Source organism: Dipteris shenzhenensis, chromosome 14 (assembly GCF_047967505.1).
Source record: "Dipteris shenzhenensis isolate YYH24624 ecotype China chromosome 14, Dip_SZ_1.0, whole genome shotgun sequence".
In the NCBI taxonomy this organism is placed as follows: domain Eukaryota; kingdom Viridiplantae; phylum Streptophyta; class Polypodiopsida; order Gleicheniales; family Dipteridaceae; genus Dipteris; species Dipteris shenzhenensis.
The window spans coordinates 17,717,248-17,734,955 of record NC_141609.1 but is presented as its reverse complement, the minus strand read 5'-3'; the positions used below and the strand labels follow the sequence as shown (position 1 = coordinate 17,734,955).

At 45.9% G+C, this 17,708-nt stretch overlaps 1 protein-coding gene across 2 annotated transcripts in view; it reads right to left on the bottom strand.

Annotated features, from left to right (window-relative positions):
• The window catches only part of ELP2 (elongator protein 2), a 64,546-nt gene that overhangs the window by 7,625 nt on the left and 39,213 nt on the right, over positions 1–17,708 (bottom strand). For both annotated transcript variants that reach the window (XM_087384755.1, XM_087384754.1), the window contains 2 exons: positions 17,047–17,207; positions 16,246–16,938 (listed from right to left, as the gene is read on the bottom strand). In XM_087384755.1, the coding sequence (XP_087240881.1) occupies positions 16,246–16,938; positions 17,047–17,207 (854 nt within the window). The remainder of the gene's footprint in view (positions 1–16,245; positions 16,939–17,046; positions 17,208–17,708) is intronic.

Genomic DNA, 17,708 nt, shown 5'->3' with positions numbered 1-17,708 from the left:
TCACACATGTTGAAAAAACATGAAGAAAGGCATTAGCACTGAACTTGAAATTTGAGGATATCTAAACAAAACATTTCATTTCTCGACCTATTTGTAGTTCCATAAATCAATGTCAAATCAAAAAACAAACAAGTGAAGAAAGTATTCACACTACATTACATTCCCATAGGATTTTCGTTCATCCAATATGTTTTGAATACATGCCCATGTGAAACCTTGTCAAGCAATCAAGCACTTCCTTGTGAAAGTTGAAGCATAGTATGTATGTACGTATGTACGTACACACACACACACATAGATACATACATACATACATACATATAGATAAATGCATGTGACATGTGTGTGTGGGTGTGCGCGCGTGCACTTCTGTATACATATGTATGTATATATGTATATGCATATGTATATGTATATGTATATGTATATACATGTATATATAGATACATACATCAGAAAGTGTTAGAAATGACCCAACAGAGGGTACGCATAGTGGAAGACTAATAGTAATGCCTAGGAGCTCACACAGTGTGATGGGGGGTGTGGAATCACAATCTTCTTAACTTATGTGCATAGATGTGCAAGCCAGTAAATAGACAATGCTCAGAGACAAATATAGAAGCAACACTTTATATTTCCGTCCGTCTAGAAACTAGGACAGGATACAATACCACAAGATCCTACTACAAGCCTGGCACTTCTAGATCTCTGAGCCCGCGTGCTCCACCTCGAGCATATGTAGACTCTCTGTCTAGAGTGATCCTCTCCACCTTGCTGCCTATAGATCAGCCTAGGTGGGCAACCCTTCCTCAAGCTCCGTCTGCAGCTTCTCTAGGTCTCTTGGTCCTCCAAAGTAAAGGCTCCAAGATAGGTAGAAGACTGCTCTTGCTGGTTGTGTGAAGGCTGCTCCAGAAGATGTTGAATGAGGGCTGGAGGCCCTCCTTTTATAGGCCCCAAGGGGGCTGGCAAAAACCGACCAGCCTGCAGCAAACAGGCCGACCAGTCTGTGGCTGGTCCAACCCTATTAGGGCTCACAACCCGGGGCCTTTTGGGCCCACTCTTCTAGGGCCTTGGCCCTCCAATCAAGGCAAGGGCCCAGCCTATATAAAGGCAGGTCCCTGCCTCATGGCAGCCTCTTTTGCTGCTCCAATAGGCCTCATCCAGCCCCGTACTGCTCCGTACAATTGTGTGCCACCTGTCTCGGGTCTGCACACCCTCCGTATTGCTCCGTACAGTTGTGCCACCTGTCCCGGGTCTTCTCTAGATGTGCTGCCCACATGACAGCCATGATGCTGTCCATGTGGCAGCCCCTTTCTCTCTTTTTCTGTGGGGTACTGCCCTAGGTCTCCTTCCCCCATGCTCTCCTCATATGGGGGCTTACAGATGGGGAGGTGACCATTCCAACACCCCCTCTCACCGACACATCCAGGCCCAATGCCAACACGTCGATGACGATGCTCTAGTAACTCCCCGGTTGTAGTCCTCTGGAACTTTTCGATGTCGAAAACTTTTCCTGGCTTTTCATCTAGTGGCTCCTACTCCATCAGCTCTGGTTCCACTTCCACACACCATCCTGGTACACAGGTCCATCTTTGGTAGCACCTCCTGGCACCACCTCCTTCAATCACGTTCCCTCCTTCAAACTCGAGCAACCCAACCTCTACGATCTTCCAGTTGCCTCCCTCATAATGAGTGAACAACCTAGAGTCTTCCAGGCACCATGCTCTTAGGGTCTGTTTCAATCCGCCCTTCCTTTGGCAAGGTCTGCAACCAATGAATATTTCCAGATAACCTTGACCATGAACTCTTGCTGAGTTATCAAGCAGGTACTCTTCTGGCTTCAGTACTCTTTGTCCATCACCTTCTAGCAATCTGTGTCCAAGATTTGAAGAAGCACCAATCCTTCCCCTTTTGCCTTCGAAGAAGACCAATTCCTTCCAATCTCGTATCACCTAAGACAAATGAAGAGCAGAGTCTCTCCACAGCATGCTATAAAGGCTCAAATGCAAAATATCAAGTACATACCAGACTGTTGTACTACCTGTGTGTTTGCTCTCAAAGCAAACCCTGTACCTCATCGAGGCACCCACCAACAGCCTGCCTAATCTTGTATTGTCCCCTTCTGAAGTACAGCATCCATCTAGCCATGAGACCCCATGGCCCTCCATGGGATCCACCCTCGTGTTAGTGTCAACTGCCACGCACCTGGAAGGTACCAAGCGCTCCATGATGTCCTTCACCTTCACAAATGACTCCTCGTCGACCCACATCTCTATGTCAGACATCCTCACTGTGATTTCTTGGTCAACATATCTTACCTCAATAACACTCGGTGATGTCACAAGGAACAACTCTTTGATTACCACATTTGCTTGGCCTCTCCCTTTGAATCTAAGTCGAACTCCTTTTTGTTTTTCCGATCCGCCTTTTTCTTTCTGCAGTCCTTTGTAAAATGTCCTGGCGTATCACAGTAGAAGCACTTCTTCTTTTGCTTTCTCTTCGAAGTCTCCTCATCGTCAGAGTTGTCTTTCTTGGACTTGCCACCGTTGTCTTGCCCTTTCCGTTGCCAGCATAATCCTTCGCCAACATCGCCTTGTCGTCTTTGTCGTCATTGTAGGGCTTCTCCCGAGCTTCCTCCTGTAGCAGTAATGGACCCAACTCCTCAAACGTCAGAGGTTTGGTCCTCTGTCTTGCTATCATGGTCGTAACAAAGCTCTTGAAACTCCAAGGTAGTCTCCTCAGTACCATCAAGGCCAAATAGCATGAGTCTGTCTTCTGACCAACTGCTGCCAGCTGATCCCTCACCACCTTGACCTTCGTCAAGTGGCTATGTACCGTATCTCCTTCCATATCAAGATTGTAGAGTTGATGTTGAAGAAGCAAAATCCGGGAGGTGTTGTCCGTCTCGTATAGATCCTTCAGAGTGATTCACACCTCTACTGACGTCTCAGCCATTTGGATATGTGGAAGAACAGAGTCTGTCTGTCGTAGTCCCTATGCCAAGGCATGGGCATCTCTATCTTCCCAAGCTTCGAGCTCCTCTTTGTCCACTGCCATGACTATCTTCCCTTGCCTGTCCACCATGACCTCCGGTTTCGCCTCCACTCCCGTTATCAGCTTCCACAACTTCCGAGCCACTAAATGGCTCCGGATTTTCACCTTCCAGATTGGGTAGTTGGTCCTGTCTAGTTTCCCAGACTCTCCGAAGTTAAGGATAGTGAATGAGAGAAAGTTAGGGGAGGAGGAAGGGAGAGCAGGGGTTGAAGAGGCTATAGAGGTCAACATCTCTGCTGTTATATCACACAGCAAAGTCAACCAAACTCAATTTTTAGTAGATCAGAACTCTGAACGCACCTGACTGAACCTGAGTCACCCTCCTTCTTGCAAGGGCACAATCCTCCAATCGTGGAAGTCGATTCCCTAGAGCTTCTGAATCACGGTTGTCCTTCAGCAAGGTCCCTGCCTTCAAGCTCCCACACATGTGAGCCTCCTACTTGGGCTCAGGTACCATGTTAGAAATGACCCAACAGAGGTTGTGCATAGATGTGCAAGCTAGTAAATAGACAATGCTCAAAGACAAATATAGAAGCAACACTTTATATTTCCGTCCGTCCAGAAACTAGGACAGGATACAATACCACAAGGTCCTTCTACTACAAGCTTGGCACTTCTAGATCTCTGAGCCCGCGTGCTCCACCTCGAGCAAATGTAGACTCTCTCTCTAGAGTGATCCTCTCCACCTTGTTGCCTATAGATCAGCCTAGGTGGGCAACCCTTCAAGCTGCGTCTGTGGCTTCTCTAGGTCTCTTGGTCCTCCAAACTATAGGCTCCAAGATAGGTAGAAGACTGCTCCTGCTGCTTGAGTGAAAACTGCTCCAAAAGATGTTGAATGAGGGCTGGAGGCCCTCCTTTTATAGGCCCCAAGGGGGCTGGCAAAAACTGACCATCTTGCAGCAGACTGGCCGACCAGTCTGTGGCTGGTCCAGCCCTATTAGGGCTCACAAACTGGAGCCTTTTGGGCCCACTCTTCTAGGGCCTTGGCCCTCCAATCAAGGCAAGGGCCCAGCCTATATAAAGGCAGGTCCCTGCCTCATGGCAGCCTCTTTTGCTGCTCCAATAGGCCTCATCCAGCCCCGTACTGCTCCGTACAGTTGCGCGCCACCTGTCTCGAGTCTGCACACCTTCCGTACTGCTCTGTACAGTTGTGCCACCTGTCCAGGGCTGCCCTCTCTCACCGATTCTCTTTGGACTCTACATCGATGAGATCACATCTTTCAAAGATCGCCTAGGGGGCAAGGGTTCATTATCCTCATACAGATATTGTATATGCTGATGATATAGTCCTTATATCCTCTTCGGCGGAGGGGCTGCACATAGACCTGGAGGCATTAGAGGTGTTTTGCACAGAGAGAGACCTAACGGTCAACCTTGGGAAAACTAAGGTTATGATCTTCAACACCTCACGAGCAATGATTCAACTTAGTTTCACCTATCGTGGCGAGCCAACGGAGATAGTGCAGCCGTACACATATTTGGGAGCAGTCTTCACAGGACCCATCATTCACAATGACCCATGCAGCCCAGGCACAGCTCACATGAGGACGTAGTGTTTTGGCTAGACTAGAGCAACAATGCTTCCAGGCACGCTTCCAGGATCCACCGACAAAGGGTTGGCTTTTTGACACATTGGTGCGACCGACTGCTATGTATGCAGCACCGTTCTGGGGATGCGATCTTCCGAGGACAGACTAGAGGGGCTTCAAGCGGCTACAGCTAACGATGGGGTCCAGGATGATCCAATGTAAGCCCTCAGTCCCACATGAGATAGTACAGGAAGAGTTCGCCATGAGACCTCTCCAGGTTGATGCCATCTTTCAGACAATGACTTTCATCCACAGAATCTGGGACTTACCCCACTGGAGACTTCCGTAGCCCAAGGCAATAGCAAGTAGCCCGTACAAGCTGTACGGCACACAGCCTTGTACACTGTCCGTATAACTTTCGTATGCTGCAGTTATGTCGTACGTACACATGAAGCAGTCCGTACTCAGGCCATACGCTGAGGTACACAACAAGCCGTACTCCTCCATACAACTCTTACCTGTGCAAACCTCTGTACAGACACGTACCCAGATGACCCTGCTTCTGTATAGTCGTGTATGGCTCTCGTACATGCAGTCAGTCGGGCCGTACACTGCAACACCCTGCTTCAACTCCCTGTACCGCTAAGCCCTTACAAGGGCCTCCAATTTCCCGTGCAGTTCAGCAAGCCTGCGCCTTTGACTTTCATACGAAAATCACCCTGTGAGAGCTCACACATGTGCAATCTTTTCTTCTGTCAGCCCTCCATACAATTGTATTCAGCCCTTTGGACATTCATACATTTCAGTTATATATCCCTCTTTGGAGGGTCCACTATAATTCTCTCCCTCTATTTCTCTCACTCACATCCACCGCATCACTTTGTGTATTGAGTGCATCATCTAGCAGTTTGCAGTTAGAATTGAGCAGGAGAAAGAAAGAAAGAAAGAAAGTCTAGTAACGTCCATGGGAGACCAGAGGTCTATGGGACAATAGAGAAGACCATGCAGTACATCAGCTTAGGGAGAGCACATGGCAGCTCCCAAGGAGCGCAGAAGCAACTCCATTTATTTAGAGTACCTAGACTATGATCTAAGACCATATATATCATTGGCCATACATCATTTTAAGACTGAGAGTCTTTTGGTTTGGATTTAAACTTCTTGATAAGTGCTATTCCACCACGGTAAGCTGCCCACTTTCCATCTTTCCTGGCAGCTTTAACCTTAGCTAATTCCACTGATTTATCTTTCAGCTGGGCTCTTGTGAGTTCCTCAGCTATCCATAGTTTAGTTCCTTTCAACTTGTAAGACTGTCTGAGGAATTTAAGCCGTATATCTCATGAATTAAATAAAATTACAGCATGCCCTCTCCGATAACCAATATCAACTACTCTAGCTTCACCTCTCTGGCTTATCATCTTCATCTGCTGTCCAATCAATGTTAGGCAAAGCTGCTTGAACCTGTGCTAAAGTATCATCAAAGGAATCCTCAACCTTGTACCATCCATCCGGAAGCCCCCCAATTCTGAATTTTAGTGCATTGTCCCGTCTGGCTTCATGTTCTTTGCTCTCTTCTTGAATATCAGTTTTATTCACCTTTGCTTCAACCTCTACACTAACCTCTCGCTTGGCTGTCTGTACTTCATTTTGAACCATTCTTTGACAGTAGAAATTATTTGAGAAGTAGGGGGGAAAGCATTGCAAGACTTGACAGCCTCATCTATTACTGCTTGCTTACCAGGACCTTCAAGAATCTGAATCCTTGTTATTGCATCCGCTAGTTGTTGTCTCAAATCTCGCACCTCAGCCTGCAAGAATAAAATCTGTTTATGATACTCAATAATGGGTTGGTCGGAAAGACCTCCTCATTCATACACACGTGCATACTGAAAGGGTGTTCGAGTCGCAACAGTGGCATATCTGGCTCTGCTGTGCGAGGCTGTTGGAGTCAAGGGGTTTTTGGAGAAAGAGGAAGGTAGGTTGGGCCAATCCTTGCTGGCCATTTTCTCCTACCACCCCCAGGCTGAACTAACCCCCTAGGTGAATTGGAAGTTCAGCCCAGCTAGGGGTGTATTCTTCAAAGGCGAACCAGCTAACAGATACGACGAGGGTACAATGAGCAGGTACAGAGATGTATGATGAACAGGTACAAGGAGATACGGAGAGCAAGAACGGAGGTACAGAGAGCAAGTACGGGAGGTACGGAGATGTACGACGAGCAAGTACGGGGAGGTAACGAGCAGAGGTACGGGAAGTCAAGGTACAACGAGCAGGTACTGGGAGGTACGAGAGCAGATACGAGAGAGAGAGAGAGAGAGAGAGAGAGTCATATTAATGTCCGCATGAGACCTCACGGGTCTATGGGACAAAGTACAAAATGTCAAAAAGACTTACAACATCTGGAGGAGTGCACACGGCATCTCAGCTCGATTATTATATCACACCGATACATACTAGGACTATAAAACTAATAGAAGTGGCCTTCGTAACATCAGTTTAAGACTAAGAGTCTTTAGGTTTAGATTTGAAATCTCTAATTAATGTTCTTCCATCTCGATACACATCCCATTTTCCATCTTTACGTGCATCCTTCATTTTGGTGAGCTCGACACTCCTCTGCTTGAGCTGAGTTAAGGTGAGTTCCTCGGAGATCCAAATCCTTGTGCCCTTCAACTTGTTTGTCTGTCAAAGAATCTTAATTCTCCCCGCTCTCTCCTTGAAAAACACTTGTACTTGCATTCCTGTTTGGGAGACACAGCTAATATCATTATGATCCCACTCTACTTGCCGTATTTCCTTCTAGAGACATGCAATCCTCTCGTCTACTGTGTAATCCTCTTCTTCATTGAAAAGGCCAAGGCAATCCTTGTGCAACCCTCCAATGCGTAGTATCTTCTTATTATGTGCTATAGCCTGTTGCTATATATATATATATATATATATAGAGAGAGAGAGAGAGAGAGAGAGAGAGAAAGAAAGATATATTAACGTCTACGAGAGGCCTCGTGGGCCTATGAGACAAAGTGCGAACCCAACAAGTACCTCATACAAGCCACTAAGGGCTGAAGCAAAGGGTTCACTAAGACCCTTGCTTAGAACTGAAAACTAAAAAACTGAAAGCAAAAGCTAACATGCTAACATGCTCAGCTAGTGAGCAAAGCAAAACACTAGACTAGAGTAGCAAAGTAACAGAAGCGTGTCAGGCACTTGGGGCTAGCACTCCTAGTACGTGCTCAGGTTCCATATATCCAAGTAACCTGGTGGCACTCTGATGAGATGTGAGAAGCTCTCGTATCTGTGTCTGTCGAGCTGTCTCACAACGTGGGGGAGGACGTGGTCTCCTCGATCTCTGGATCCGGTGGGCTACGTCAAGGGTGGTGCCTCCTCTCTGGCGGTCGCCTCTGAGAAGGCATGAGATAGGCCGAACCTCGATCGTGCGTACTCTGGGCTCTCTTTGTGTCATACGTGGAGTGTGTGTCACTCGTGACCGCATCTTGGTGGACAGTCCATCGGATCTCTTGCCCATGCGCAAAATGCTCAGCACATAGCCCCTCAGATCTGGTGATTGTTAGTTATGAGGCCGAAGAAGGGCAGCTCGTTCTGCGAAGTAAACAGGTGACATGTGGTGGGTCTGGGCATATATATATAGAGAGAGAAAGAAAGAAAGAAAGTTTATTAAAGTCTTCGGAAGACCGATGGGTCTATGAGACTGTGAAAACCCTGATACAATGAGCTGTGGTAGTGGAGCTACTAAAGAAGCATCCATACCAATGCAAAATGCAAAAAAATGCAAAATGGCAATACTAAGTCCTAAGTACAACATAGTCATATCCCAACTATATATATATATATCAATCTCAGCATCATCGTCGGCATCACCATAACCATCATCATCATCATCATCGTCGTCAGCAACAGGACATCAGGATGGAAGAGGCTATGGAAGTGGAGGCGTGAGGTCAGCAATAGAACGATGTCGCCCCCTCAAGGGTGCAGTCCTAGTATGTGTCGTAGCTCTGCGTCTAACCAAGGCCACTGTGACCCCCGTCGGTCGAGCTCCGACTCTAAACAAGGAGGGGATGTCCCCAAGTGTGATCTGTGAGTCAACCCTCTATTTGAGCTGTCGGGTCACAGGCTTTGGGTCACGGTCGTGTCGGGGTCTCACCTCAAGGGAGTCTATGTGATCTGGCTGAAAGAACTCCGTGATAGAGCTCTGAGAGGTATCAGTCGAGGGACAAGGCTGCTCCTGTCTCCGTGCTCGGAGTATCCTATCGCGGTGTCTGAGCATCTCATGAATGAAACCAGCCAAGCATCGCTGGTCTAGGTAGGAGAGGACATGGGCCAACATCCCATAACTATCTCTGAAGAGGCAGTAGAAATGCCCTCGGATCTCATAGTAAACAGGACACCTGAAGATTCTCACGGATAACCTGGTTGACCTCGTGTGATAGGAGGGGAGAGAAAGGAGCATCCATGCTGTACTGAAAGGAGGTAGTCTATCCATGTGCAGCCCTAGTCCTGCAAACCATCTCTCTGTGTGTGCATACTAACACCTCTGATCTCCCGCTGCTGCAAGTGCCATAGAAGAGGACAGTGCTAGCCATGGTATCCTGCTACGCCCGGATGTGTAATCCCCATACTCCCTGACTCGGTACAGATATGTAACTGAAATGCAGCATCTAGCTGTAATGGGAGTGACCCAAACTCCGCCCGAATGATCTAGTGAGGGACAGATGGCTTACCACGGATCATCTGTGATAACATGAGAACCTGTAGTCGCTCCACCCTGGCCCACTCTGTATCCGACAAATCTAGCCCCCAGCATGGGCTGCCATACGTCCCTGCAGGGCGGACCAAGGAGTCAAAAAGCAACCCTTTGGTCCATGGATCCTGAAAATGAGAGCGGAAGCACTCTCTCTCTAGTCTAGCCAATGAAGCATATCCTCTGCTCAGGCGTTCCTACATCGCGGGTCTCATGGTGAAGGTGGGTCCAGAAAAGACGACCCCCAGATAAGTGTATGATGAAACTACCTCAACAGGGGACTCATCAAATGTGAAATGCTCATCGCGCATGACAACTCGAGATGTATTGAAGATCATAACCTTGGTTTTACCGAAGTTGACCTTCAAATCATGAGATTCACAAAAGGATTGTAGTACGTCAAGGTGTCTCTCGAGCCCCTCTGCTGAGGAAGACAAGAGAGCCACGTCATCTGCATAAAGTAATATCTAGATCAGCGTGCCCGCGAGAGAGCAGCCTACCCCACCCTGTGCCTACATCACTGTCTCGAGCTCATCGATGTAGAGGCCAAACAAGGTAGGTGATAATGGGCATCCTTGTTTGATCCCGATAGTACTCATGATCTCATCTGTCCATCCAGATCCTGTCCGGACTCTACCTGAAACTCACTCATAAAGTGCCATGACAGCCCAAATGATCTCCTGGTCGTAACCCAGATCCTGTAGGCGTCGTATGAGGCGAGCCCTCGGAACGGTGTCAAATGCCTTGCGGAAGTCCACAAAGCAACTGTAAACCCTCTGCTTCCGTGCCCTCGCCTCCTCGATGATACATCTAAGCGCGAGAATGTGGTCCATGGTCCCATGATCCCGCTTGAAACTGACCTATCCCGCTGCTCTGAGTCCTCGACACTCCGCAAATCTGCTGACCTCAGAATCAAGTACTGATGCATAAATCTTGGACATGACATGTCCAATCATGATGGTCCTGTAGTTCTCCGGGTTCATGGGATCCCCTGCCTTGTGGATGGGTGAGATAGTGTTGATGGTCCAGGTGCGTGGAAACCCCAAGCAAACAGCTTCATTAAATAGCTTGGCTAAGATCGGGGCTAGGAGTTTAATCCCATATGCACTAAACTCAGTACATAGTCCCTCATGATCCTTCGCTCGGCCATTATGAAGTTTCATTACGACATCCTTTACCCCCCCTAGTAAAGAGGGTACAGGATGTGGGACGTGGCATATGTGATAGGTTAGGGGCTGGCTGATTTGGGATATCATAGAGCGTGCGTGCATAATCAGACCACACCTAAGTGTCAGTGAGTGATGGGAGGACCATCCCTCTAGAAATCTCCGCTAGAAGTCCTTAGAGTTGTTACTGACCAGAATGTTCAGTAGCTCCTTCTCGTTCCGACGCACGAAGTCAAGTTGCTTCCTGCGTACCAGACGGCGATACTCGCATAGCGTCTCTGGTTTGCTCGGAAGGCTGTTTTTTGTTTCGAATATGAGCTAACGGCGTAAAGCCTTACACTCATCATCGTACCACCTATTACAGGGTACGGTCCCATGAGGTGGTAGGCGGGTGGAGCGGGTGGTGTGGGAAAAGGCGTGAAGAGCGGCCTCGTGTAGTGAGCGAGTGACTAGCGCAGCACGGTCTTCTAGTAAGGGTACAAAGTCAATGTATGCGAGAAGTATGTACAGACGGCCAGAGTAAGTAGGTGAGTGATCGCGATCAAAGCGTATATCATGGTAAGTGAAGTAAGAGCTCAACGAGGTAGAAAGTGCTGTGCGGCGGGGAGTAGAAATGCTAAAGAAAAGATGGGTATGGTCGGCCCCTGGAGGGAGAGCTGCTATGGTAAAGTCAGTGATGCAAGATGTGAAGGCAGGGGATCCCATGATGTAGTCCACAACACTGAAGCCTCCCCCATGTGGAAAGCAAGTGAAGCCACCTGATGCGGGCCATCTGTCAAGACCATTATAAATAATGAGATCAGCATCCTGCCGAGGTCTAATAGGGCCTGCCCATAGGATGAACGGTCCTCGTCTATCAGCTGAAACTCATAGCATACTTGCCTCCTCAAGGTCAATGTCTGGCAGTAGAGTGGAATCATCCCTGAAGTCGAGGAGTGGTTCCTGACGAGTGCCTATTCTTGCGTTGAAGTCCCCAACTAAGAGGACTTCAATCTAGATCTATTGTCCCATTGTCCTCCTCATATGGGGGCTCACATGTGGGGCATTGATCACGAACAAATATCAATTACCCCTGAGGCACTGAAATCAAATAAAAGAAACTGACCACTTTGCAATCGACTTCTACCATCCTTTATTATTGGGTTTTTGCTTGGACAGCTAATAAGTGAGAACCTCCCTTTGTTATGGCTTCTTGTGCATAACAGACTCTGTTATGGCTTTTGTGTGTACCAAACTCCACTATTGCAAGTGTTAACACCCATGTAATACCAACTTCCATGAATCTTCATTGTGAAGAAACAGCCTTCTCAAGAATGCAAATGTGTACAATGCATGCAGAATTTGAATGCCAATTGGCCCTCCAATGGGGAAGAGCGCCTTCGTGAGAGTACTTGGTTCTATTTCGACCCACATGCAAGGTGGGAGAGAGATGCCGGATGAATGCAATGTGAATGAAAAATGCTACGTGAGATTCACAATGGAAGGGTGATACCCTTTCATTAATGTCCTTGAGATCACTCAAGTTTCATCTTCCCATTTACACCTACCCTTAGCCTATGACCCATGCATCTACCATTCAATGCACCTTAATGCACCCTTCCCTTCCTATTGCCCCTAGGACCTAGACACGTGTGTGTCACATTTTTATTAATAGAATAAGTATCACATGTCCAAATTCAATGCCGTCTGAAGCAGTCGCTCCAGCTCAACTAGTCCTATCTACACAGATGATCCACCGCCATAACAAATCGGTCGGTGTCCATCATAAATACATATACATGTTACACCATTGGCGTATAGTATATAATAATGTTTTCAATGTCTACTAATCACGGATTAGTGATTTCTCTTGTCATGACACTCCCTCCTGCTTGAATGGGCAAAAGTCCTCTTCTGGATCCTCTCTTGTCTCTTTCTCTTGCGTATGCTTCTCTTTTACTTCTGCATTTGCATCTCCTCTTCATAATCTGCAAATATTCTTCTCTTGGCAGTACACGATCTCTTCTGAATCAAAACTTAAATCCTATCTTCAAGTTCTGATTCCTCTTGATGCTGAATATTCAAAATGCAAAAGTACCACTGCAGTGCTTCTTCAATATCTCTTCATACTCAGAATTCTCTTATGGATACCAAGCTGCTGAAATCTCTTTATAGTAACCTGCTCAATAAGCTGAAACATATTCTCAACAAACCGGTTAGTATTAAAACGATTCTCTCACCCAAATGGGTTATTGAACTAGATAGACTTTGGCTATAGATGATTTTGCGATGGAGAACTACTTAGTCTATAGAAACTACAAACCTTCAATCTCTTTTTCCAACTCTTCTATTTCAGCCCTATTCATCCTATCAGATGCTCTATACGGATTTTTCTCCATCTATACTCCACAATGAATATGTCTACTCTCTATTCAGTTCACACATCCATACACCAGTGTTGGCTGAATGGATAGCATTTACTCTTGGTTCTATGTTCACCGTAAAGTCTTGGGATGAGGAGGTAGAAGCCTCACCCTCCTGCTTGGATGCTTTGTCTTTCCCTTTTACAGAATTGGTTTTGGTAATTTTGGCTAATAGAGTAGGACATTTATGCCATGGATGCCCTGGTTTATGTTTCTTACATCCGAAACATTTACCCTCCTTAATTAGCTTTTTCTTCTCATCATCACTCATGGAAAGAAATGGTATTCATCCAGGACGTGATTGGCTATTAACATTTTGTACAATGGCTTTCTCATTTCCTTTGTTAAAGGGTTTACAAGGATTCAATTTCCTCTCTCAACCAATTTAGTGAGGTCTTTCAAGGTGGTTGGGTTGAACATTTCAACCTCATACCTCACTTTCGGGGTTAGGGCTGCTAAATACTTCTTCCTTTTATCATCCTCACTCTTCTCAGGTAACTCTAAAGAGAGTTTCCAGAACCTAGCTGTAAATTCAGCGTTACTCTCGTTTTCGAATTGCCTTAGCCTTTCCCAGCGGAGGTCAAGTCTTCTTCATGCCTCGGAGGCATGAAAGTGGCCTTAAGCTGCTCTACAAATTTGGACCATTGAAGAATAGGCTCTTTTCCCCTTTGTGATAAGGACCACCACATTAAAGCATCCTTTTGTAGATGCAGTGTGGCAAGAGCAAGCTTCTCATGGTCGGTCTTATCTTGATGAGCAAAATATAGCTCAAAATGGCGAATCCAATTGAGGATTTTATCCGCCTCTCTTGCTCCATCATACTTTGGGAACTCTATTCTCTCTCGGGGTTGGAATTTAGCTCTCTTTGAGGGGGTACTTAAATCATCATCCCCAAAATTCAGCACTCTTAGTCCCTAATTTTGTCATAATGGACTGTTCAATCATATGGCTAAGCTGAGAAACCAGCTTATCATAGTAATACAAGAGAAAATGGCTTGCTGTAATTTCAGAAAAGGGGTTTATTTTATAGCAAAAGTCAAGTGTTGCAGAGTTGGTGGTACTTATCCGACTCCCGCTTTGCTTGTGTCGAAAAACTACTTCATTTGACCTCTTCTTCCTTCTCTTTTAACCTTTCTTCTTTGTTTTTATGCTGTAAACTGGTATACTCCGTATGGGCTACTTGTTTTGAGCAGAATGGAGCTCTAGATACCGTTATAGAGGGTACTTGATGGGTGGATCACCCCCTTAAAATCTTGTTCCAATCCGACTTTCCGTTGGGGAGAACGGGGAGGGTCTCTTTTCCCCACGGTTTAAGGGTTTTAAGGGTCTATTTGCACCGGGGGGGAGAGTCACCCCGTTAGGACACCCCGTTCCCCGTCCAAAGACCACAAAAATCAGTTGAGGAATCGTGGCTTCTAGGACTACAGCAAATATACAACCCTGCGAAATTTGCAGAGGTCTGTTTCGCAGCCAGATTTTTCGCACGCAGATTTCCCGCACGGGTCCTCCCCTACCCTTTCCTGCTTCCCACGCCCTTGCTTCCGCCAACATCTCTTCGCGCATGGCCTTCTTGCCGCTCTCTTGGCCTGCGCCTTGCGTGCAGTCTTCGCCCGCGCGCCGCCTCCTACGACTCTTTTCCATGCAGCCTTCTCGTGCGCTCGCGCTTGCTGTCCGTACCTCCGTCCCGCACACTCTTCTGTCCCGATCGTGGATTGTCACAGCTCTGTTACCAAATGTGAAGAAACAGCCTTCTCAAGAATGATAAATGTGAGCAATGCATGCAGAATTTGAATGCCAATTGGCCCTTCAATGGGGAAGAGCGCCCTCGTGAGAGTACTTGGTTCTATTTCGACCTACATGCAAGGTGGGAGAGAGATGGCAAATGAATGCAATGTGAATGAAAAATGCTACGTGAGATTCACAATGAAAGGGTGATACCCTTTCATTAATGTCCCTTGAGATCACTCAAGTTCCATCTTCCCATTTACACCTACCCTTAGCCTATGACCCATGCATGTACCATTCAATGCACCTTAATGCACTCTTCCCTTCCTATTGCCCCTAGGACCTAGACATGTGTGTGCACATTTTTATTAATAGAATAAGTATCACATGTCCAAATTCGATGCCGTCTGAATTCATTATCGATATGTTGGAAAGCCCCACATGTAAACAGAACTGCATAGAACACCATGCCCTAATGATATCTGTGCCAATATTCACAGTTCTGCAACATCATGAACATGCTCTAAAAGAACTTCAATCATAGCAGCTGAACATCCAGACTCGTATTGCTGAACATCCAGACTCATATTGCTGGTTTGTGTCCAAGCCTTTTTGCTCAAATAATTTTTGTATACGTCACACATGCTGCCTATTGATTGTGAGATACATGGCGATGAGCTGAAAGCATTTTCATGTTACACATATTCAACCTTGAATGAAAACTTCGGCATCCCCTTTGTTCAGTTCAGCCTTTTTAAATGCAACACAATTGTTTTTGGTATTTTCCGAGATTATCCAGTGGTTTGGAGGACTCTTATCTTTGAGTCTTATCCCACCAGGGTCAGACATGTCAATTATGAGGGGTTGTTTCAGGTGTCGATTATGAGGGGGAAATTCCTCCTCCAATAGCATGTGGCAGTGCCTTGACGTTCGTGTCATGGCACCATTGGAGGAAGGCTTCCTCCCCTCTTCCACTAATATATCTATATAATAAAGTGGGCCCCCAAGTCATACCAAACTCTTAGCGTGGTGGTAGAACTCATGCAGAGAACAGAGGTCGCAGGTCCAAGTCCCCGAGGGGCTTTTGGAGCTGGCCTTTTTAAAGCGGGCACAACCATAAGTTAATTGAGACCAGGCCATTAAAAAGCAAATGGCTCATTAATGGTTCAGCTTCATTTCATCTAACAAGAATATAGCTTACCTTAATTAGGGGGGGGGGGGGGGAAATGTGTCTTGCGACACAGCTTAATTGAACAAAAGACATGTACACTAATAAATTGAGGGGTATGGGAATTTTAGAGAGCCAATGTGTCCCCCTAAATATGAACTCTATCCACAATTTATGGGTGTAGGGAATAGCCCTTATCTAGGGAGCTCTCATTTGTATTAAAGATTGCAAGCCAAGACAAAGGAATCTCATAAGCAAGTTTCTGTTCAGGGTTTCAACATTGTACAGATTCAAGATAGCCAGCCAAAGGAACACGGTAAGCAAGTTTCCATTCTTTACATAAAAACATCCTGTTTCGGGCTCATGTCAGGACACAAAACAGAATTAACCACTACATGACTTTAAAGATATGAACAAGAGCAAAGGCCTGTTATCATACCTGATCATGACTTGCTGATAGTAAGAATTGACCCGTCTTTGCCCAAGCTACATCAGCCACATAACCTGAGTGGCCTGAAGGCACCAATTGAGGCTGCCAATCTGCAGTTTCGTTCCCAACATCCCGCCACATGTGAAAAGACCCACCAAATGCATGGGCCAAAATGGCATCTCCAGATGAATTCCACAAACCACCATAGAACCCCAAGGCAGTATGACCTAATTCCCCCACAATTACCTCATTCACCCACAGTCCAGTCTTTGAATCTGGTCGCCAAATCATCATAGTTCTATCCATAGAAGCCGATAAGACACTCATAGGTTGCACACTGCTAGCATACTTTCCAGCATTTTCTTGTCCCCTGTTGAATAAAGGTGGTTGCCATCGCACAGAGTAAACCCAGTCATCATGACCAACTAACAAAGACTCCATCGAGACTTGCCATAAAATCCCTGCCTTGAAAACAGGTCCCTCAATATACATTTTTATGCTAGGGCCTTGCTCTGGGACTTCATTATTCGCGGCACTGGACATACTAGAACTCCTAGGACAAATTTTCCAGATTCTTATATTTTTATCCTGTCCACAACTGGCAAGATAAATACTTGGTGCAGCCCCTTCAGACACAGGAAGTGAAAAATCAAGGGAGCGAATCCAGTCTTGATGACCTTTTAAAACACAGACAGGTGTAAACTACAACAAAGTTGACAACACAAGAAAAAGATAATAATCAGGTTTTGTCAGCTAGCCAAGAAAATATATTTGCATAAAGAAAATTGACGTTAGTTAAAGGGATAGTACCAGTCTCTCTCTTGTCCCACAGTAAAGATGAATGTGATTATCAAGCCCCCCCATTGCCAACATGATGTCTCCTGTCTTGGCTGGCAGCACAGCTAAGGAGGCTGCTATCACAGCTCTGTACCCAGTCGAAATGCTTTGAAGGAAAGTTACCTTACATTCTCCTGCACATACAATGCTTTATCATCATCATAGATGCATGCTACCAAATATCTCCTGTTTCTTTTCAAAATAAAAAAGACAGGAAGGTGGGAGAGTGGGGGAAGAGGAAGCAAATTAGGAGTTGGCCTTAGCTTTTCACTTTCCAAAAAAAGGGAGAATTCAGAATTCTGAGCCATGATGCAATCCTCAAAGTCAAGATATTAATGACTTCCGTGACATTGTAAAGTTAACTAACACTGATATATTAACAACCATGAATAACCCAACCAGAACAATAGACAGCAGACAAGTAACTGGCTTCTCTCACAAAAGGAAAAACCAAATGCTGCAGTACTTCCTATTCTAATAGAGTTTAGATATACCTTTGTAAGACCAGAATAAATCCAATCATACAAATTTAGAATTTGGTTGTTCTAAAGTCCAAAATTGTACAAAGAAAATAAAAGAGAAAGCGAAAGAGAAGGGTAACAAAATAGTTTTGAAAAACAAAAAAGGGAGACATA